This window comes from Benincasa hispida, chromosome 4 (genome assembly GCF_027475165.1).
Source record: "Benincasa hispida cultivar pf3 chromosome 4, pf3_genome.v1.1, whole genome shotgun sequence".
NCBI classification, from domain to species: domain Eukaryota; kingdom Viridiplantae; phylum Streptophyta; class Magnoliopsida; order Cucurbitales; family Cucurbitaceae; genus Benincasa; species Benincasa hispida.
The window spans coordinates 33,795,361-33,801,934 of NC_143481.1; the positions used below are offsets into that span (position 1 = coordinate 33,795,361).

General features: G+C 30.9%; 1 protein-coding gene across 1 annotated transcript; it reads left to right on the top strand.

Moving 5' to 3' along the window:
- Positions 1 to 943: 943 nt before the first annotated feature.
- LOC120075161 (DHHC-type zinc finger family protein) lies at positions 944 to 5,027 on the top strand. Its single transcript, XM_039028343.2, has 7 exons — positions 944 to 1,330; positions 2,649 to 2,741; positions 2,861 to 2,962; positions 3,080 to 3,151; positions 3,954 to 4,052; positions 4,149 to 4,244; positions 4,524 to 5,027. Exons 1-7 carry the CDS (start codon positions 1,058 to 1,060, stop codon positions 4,617 to 4,619), a joined length of 831 nt encoding a protein of 276 aa, XP_038884271.1. The 5' UTR covers positions 944 to 1,057; the 3' UTR covers positions 4,620 to 5,027.
- The last annotated feature ends 1,547 nt before the right edge of the window (positions 5,028 to 6,574 follow it).

Here is a 6,574-nt window from a genome sequence, read left to right on the forward strand (position 1 = left end):
GTGTAAACTTCTATTTCCAAATTAAAGAACTGATTGTAAATCTTCTTTAATATCATGAGATCTTTATTTATTTATTTGTGGAGAGATACTACTTAGTGAAGTCACAATTTTTTTTTAATATGAGTGCAGAATAATTATGTTTTCATTGCAGATTAAATATATAATTAAATTTAGTAATGAAGGAAATTATTAGTTAAAAATTAGAAAAAACTAGTTAAATTGATTATTTAAAAAAAAAAAAAAAAAAAGAAATTGTGGACTAGGTCCACAATTATGAAAATCATGGACTCGGTCCACGAGTACGTCCTTAACTATTCCATCGACTATACTAACTTAGTGCTGACTGGATTAAAGCCTAATCTTGTACGGGATACACGATTTTCCTTCTAGAAAAACTACCATATTTTTATCAATACTTTCTATTCCCACCTATTTTTTAAAAATGCAATATACTATTAAAGGTTATATATATATTTCAATTAAAAAGAAAGAACATGAAACAAAACAAATATGAGAAATCATAAATGAAAACATTTTTAAAACTGACCTAGGTTAGTTAGTAAAGTTAGGACTAATTAGTTACATCAAGGAAACTGAATAGTCAAGCTCCAATTTGGTGATTTTTTATTTTATTTTTGAAAATGAAAATTATTTTCTCGATTTTTATAATATTTTGCAACTAGTGTCATAATTGAATTCTAAGTCAAATTCAAAAAAAAAAACTAAATGTTTTAGTTTTTAAAATCTGACTTAGTTCTTAAAAATGTTAGGAAAAAGTAGATACCAAAGTAAGAAATTTAAGGGTGGAATGACTTTATAGGCTTAAAATATTCAAAATCTAAAAATAAATAAATAAAACCAAACGGGCCCAAGTTGTTAGGCCAGCTCTTCGCTACGAACTTTGGGCTACGAACACGGACCGGGTTTTTGTCAAGCCCAAACACGGCCCCATTTCTGAACATTGAAAATTGCCCGGTTGACCAAATTGCCCCGGCAGCTAAAATCCTGAAATTCCCAAGCTCGCTCTGTTTTCGCTCTTACTCTGCTCGAATCCCAGATGAATATGAAGAAATTCATATCACTTCCCATCTTTTCTGTGTTATCCTTGATGGGTTTTGTGTATTACATTACGGTGTTCATTTTCATTCACGATTGGACTGGTTTGCATACCTCTCCTGGTTTAATTAACTTCTTGATTTTCACTTCCTTGGCTTCCCTTTGCCTTTTCTCTTTCGCTGTTTGTGTTCTCACCGACCCTGGTTCGGTTCCCTCTTCCTATTTGCCCGATGTTGAAGAAACTTCTGGCTCCGATCAAGATGCCAAGAATTCCGTAAGTTTTGCATTTCAATTCATTTACTTTTAAGAATTTTGGAACTACGAGCTGGATTCTTCGTTTTCTCTGATTTATACTGTGGATTTTGAGGTTTCTATTTGGAGATGATGCTTTGTGTTCTTTTGGGGAGGTGGAATTGATGAGGGTCCATTTATGAACTTATTGATTTTGCTTGTTAGAACATGTTGGATTGGTTGTGGGTTTTGAGCCTTAGTTGATATTACTGTGGTTTCAAGTGAGAGGAATAGAATCAATAAAACTATGTAGTATTGGAGCTCAATTATGAATTGGTAATCACTTTTTTCAGGAAAGAATTCGTATAAACTATGTTCGTTAATAGATGTTACGAATCAAATTCAGTAGGTTTTCTTTGTTATCTTCATTTGGTTTTTGTTTGAAGTATATGATATTTTGATATATTTAAAGTAGTACTGGACGGCCACCAAAATCCCAACAAAGGATCTTTGTCCTGATCTAGTTTTATTTGATTAACGATTTACTTTGTCTTATATTGGTCTCCAAGAATATTCTACCTATGTAGGCCTCTATTAATTTAGCTCCTGAGTACGTCAGTTGCTGAAAAGATATTTGATAGTTTTATGTAATTTCATAATATATCTAAATATTTTCACATCTTAGCTTTGTCGTTCAAGCTGAATATATTCCACACTGCTCTATGGTATCATAATGCCTGAGTCACAATTTGAGCAAGGTTGTTCGGGATCGTAAAGCTAAAGTATGTAAGATAAATTATTATAACTATGCAGCTAAACATTCAACTACAGCTTGTACTGCCGAATTTCTGATTAATAACTGCTCGCTTTAGAGGGTGACCTTATTTGAATAGAAGCAATGGATCAATGGTTGATTGAACAGTAATTCAATGGCAGTGAAATCATATGGAAAAATCTTATCCTATCCTAATGGTGAACCTTTTAATCCTATGCTTATTAAGACCCTTGAAGATTAGAACAATGAGGAAATACATTGGCTTATCCAAAAAAGGTACATATAGTTTTGAAACTCAAGTATGGTACTGGTTTGTCGGTAACAGATAATTAATAAACCCTTGAATCTTGGTTGACTATAATACATTTCCCATTCCTTCTCTTTCTTGATACTCAAGGTACTGTTTCATTGAGTAAATATGAACCTAGAATCCAGTGGCACCTTTATGAGTTGGAATTGAGCCACAAATGATCTTTCTCCATGCAACAGGAAAATTATTTTTTTTGGTAAAGAAAATAAGAAATTAATTCAATTGCATACTCTGTCTTGGGTTTTTGTCATTGATACCAATTCAATTTAATAACAGGCTTTACAGATGAAGCAGTGTGAAAAGTGTAGCACCTACAAGCCTCTGAGGGCCCATCATTGTCGAGTTTGCAGAAGGTGTGTTTTGAGAATGGTAGGTTCTATTCTACCTGATGCATAACAATTGAACTTTGGCCCTTAATTTCAGATATGGATAAAACTGAATGCTTGTGGTTTATTCTTCCACTTCATGTTGGTTTAAATTGGATGCAGGACCATCATTGTTTGTGGATAAATAACTGTGTTGGTTATTGGAACTACAAGTCCTTTTTTGTTCTCGTCTCATACGGGACTTTGGCAAGCTTATATTCTACAGTATGCCTTTTTCGTTTTCCTTTTTTTTTTTTTTTTTTTTTTTTTTTTTTTTTTTTTTTTTTTTTTTTTGACAATGAATCTAATTTTTTGCTTATAACTTGAGTTTTGGTTGTTTAGTTCATCATTGTGAGCTGTGCATTTCAGAAGAACTGGAATTTTGAAGGGACGCTTCCTTTGAAGATTTTCTATGTAAGTTGTTTGTTCATATTAACCTATATCTGTTTTCATTAATCTTAATTTCATAATTTTGCATTCATCTGGTTACTCTGTATTATTGCAAATTAGTAAAGCATGCACCAGGATTTTATTTATTTATCTTTTTTAGTATAATTGGGAGTAGGGAGATTCAAACCACAGACCTTGTGGTTTCTAGCACACTCGTATGCCAATTAAGCTATGCTCGGTTTCTAGTACCAAGATTCTATTTATTTATTCTTTTTAGTACAATAAATGGGATAAAAACTTCTAACCTTAAGGGAGGTAATAAATGCCAATTACCGTTGAGCGATGCTCATTAGGTTGAATGCTTCTCTTTAATGCTTCTTCCCCACTTGTTGCTAAGCTAAGCATGCTAATTGATGGGCTGTTTATGCAGCATCACGTTTTCAAATGTTGGGGAACAAGAATGTGGCCAAAATGCTTGTGAAATTCCTGAGTAGGATTTTCATTAGTTATAAGTCTCTAAGCGGTTTTCATACAAAAAAAATATCAAAACATTTTCTAGAGAAAAAAAAATGTTATAAATTAGTAAGTTGATAAACTGAGCTGAATCGAGCTAAGTCTTGAGTCTTCAGTTTATCGATTTAGTCCACACCTATTGTACTATTTATTTCGACCCATGCTTTAACCAACCTAACTTAAACTTTGCTATGCCAGATGCTACTTGATATAACCATGAGGTGTATAGAGAAATTTTGACTCATATATCCTAATAAATATTGTCATTGGTCAGATTTTACAAAAAAAAATTAACTCAACTCTTATGTTTTAGGTTATTTGCGCGGTGATGATGATTTCCCTGAGCTCGACTCTTGGAACTCTTCTGGGTTGGCATATCTACCTCATCATTCGAAATATGACAACTATAGAGGTATAATATGGATTCACAGTTGGATATTTGGACGTATGAACATGAATTTCTTCTCCCTCTGGTTATTGAGTGAGAATCGGTGTTTCTTCCGACCAGTATTATGAAGGAATACGTGCAGCATGGTTGGCTAGAAAGTCTGGACAGAGCTATCAGCACCCATTCGATCTCGGTGCTTATAAAAATATGACCTTGGTTGGTGTCTTCTTCTTCTTACCTCTTTTGTCTGCATATATTTGTCTGTCTGCACCAACATGTTCCCATGTGTTCTACATTCTGAATGTTGGGTTATTAAAAAGTTTCCTTGTTACATCTTATATAAAGAAAACTTTGTAATAACCCAACATTCTAAGTTTTCTTGTCATATCTTATCTTATATTATTGAATCTATGATCTGTCCATATGGTACTCATTTGAGTTCTGAATAAAAACAGAACAAGATAAACTCATCCAGGGTGTCAATATTATTGTCAGGTCTTAGGCCCAAATATTCTGAAATGGGCATGGCCTACTTCAGTCAGCCATCTAAAAAATGGACTCAGTTTCCCGACTTTGCGCGATAGTTCGTGAACGTTTTTTGTTTTGGTTTGAAGAATACTCCAAGTGCAAGAATAGTGAAGTCGAGTTCTAAATTTGTAGATAAATACACTACATTTTCTCCACCCATCATCAGCCCATAAAAGGAATCAAAAAAGAAGAGACTGGGTTAATCAGCCTCAGAAACAAGGGAGAATGTGTATACTTGCAATTCTGTATTCAAGTAGAAAATTGATGTAGAGCTATGTTCTCCAATACCATTCCAGTTATGTGAATTTCAAATGGCTGTAAAAAAATGGTCTGAGAAGTCTTCTGTTTGTTTTTATTTCTTTATGCCATTTTGAATTCATCTTGGATATAGGTATTTTTTATGTTATTGCTCCTATCTCTCAAATTTTGAATACAATCTAAAATGGTTTGAGTGCCATTTTATTTTCTTTATTGATTGCAATTATTATATTTAAATCAAACTTTCAAGATATCTATTTTAGCCTTTAATTATAACACCTTGATTATATGTATTAATGTGCCAATGCACTAAAATGATTAAAAATAGCATAGTTTAGACGCAATTGGTATATACAAATCTTCGTAATTTTTGTTTGATATCCATTTAATTTTTTGTTTTTAAAATTGAATTTATAAACACTACGTCGGTAGATAAGCTTTTTGTTTTGCTATCTATTTTTTCAGTTTGGCAATACTTTCAAAATTCTGGCCAGGTTTTGAAAATTAAAAATATTATTACTATTATTATTTAATTTTATTGTGAATTTAACTTAGAAATCAAATCCTACCTTTAAGAAAATGTGAGAAAATAAATACAAAACAATTTGAAAATTCTAGAACAAAATTGATTGTTTTACTTCTAAATTTAGTAACTAAGCTAAAGGTTTTGATAGTTCATCCATCAAAATAATGCTAAAACTTATGGTATAAAGTCCATTTGGTAACTATTTCATTTGCAGTTTTTAAAAATTAAGCCTATGAATATTTCTTAAGTCAAATTAAAAAAATAAAATTTATTTTTATTTTTAAAATTTGGTTAAGAATTCAACTCTTGTACTTAATAAAGTTGCAAATCATTCTAAAAAAATAGAGAGGAAATATGTTTAATTTTTTAAAAACAAAAAATTAGAAGTAAAATAGTTATCAAACGAAAGTCCAAAAGTACGTAATTATGCAATATCTTGAGATACTATTCTCATATATATGAGGATAAAAGTTGAAATTTAATGAAAGCGTATCAAACCATTAAAACAAAACCTATCAAAGTTAACATTAAAATAAACAAAGATGATATAAGTTTTAAATTTAGCAAGGATACAAATTTTGCTACTTCATATATAATATACCAAAAAAATTGAAATTAAACAATGACCATCTTAAAAGTACACATCTTGTTTGTTTGGGTGTGGGAAAGATGAGTAGGAGCTTACTATGTTTGTTTGTTTAATGGGTGAAGAAAAACAAATCCCTAGGCCTTTCCACACTTATCCATAATATAATTCATATTGTTCCATTATTTGGGTCAACAAAATGAGGATATCAATTATTCCACATGTTGCTCTTCAAAATTCTTGATGTTTTCTATCCATGTGCTTAATGATTCTATCCAAAATTTTGTTGTTTTTCATAGTATTACATTATTATCGACGCGTCGATATTTCCATTGATATTTCTATATTTTCATAAATTTGACATCATCAACATTTTCATTATATCGTAAAAAAAGTTCATGAATCACACAAAAAAAAAACAAAATATCATTAAGGTGAATATAATATAAATAATAAACACCTTAAGTAACAATTTAGTTCATGAACTTTTGTTGAGAACGATATAGTCCCTGTAATTTCAAATTTGTAACAGTTTAGTTCCTATATTTTCCAATTTCTGATGAAGTAGTTATTATTGTGAAAAATATTCATCAGATTTAATAAAAATTTTACACATGTAAATCGTTAAATTGATCGAAAATCAATTTT

Excerpts from the sequence above, each read along its gene's own strand:
- LOC120075161 (XM_039028343.2), top strand. The coding sequence starts at position 1,058 with ATGAATATGAAGAAATTCATATCACTTCCCATCTTTTCTGTGTTATCC. Across the intron at positions 3,152-3,953 it reads TTCCTTTGAAGATTTTCTAT|GTTATTTGCGCGGTGATGAT; the intron begins GTAAGTTGTTTG and ends CTTATGTTTTAG. Across the intron at positions 4,245-4,523 it reads CTTATAAAAATATGACCTTG|GTCTTAGGCCCAAATATTCT; the intron begins GTTGGTGTCTTC and ends TATTATTGTCAG.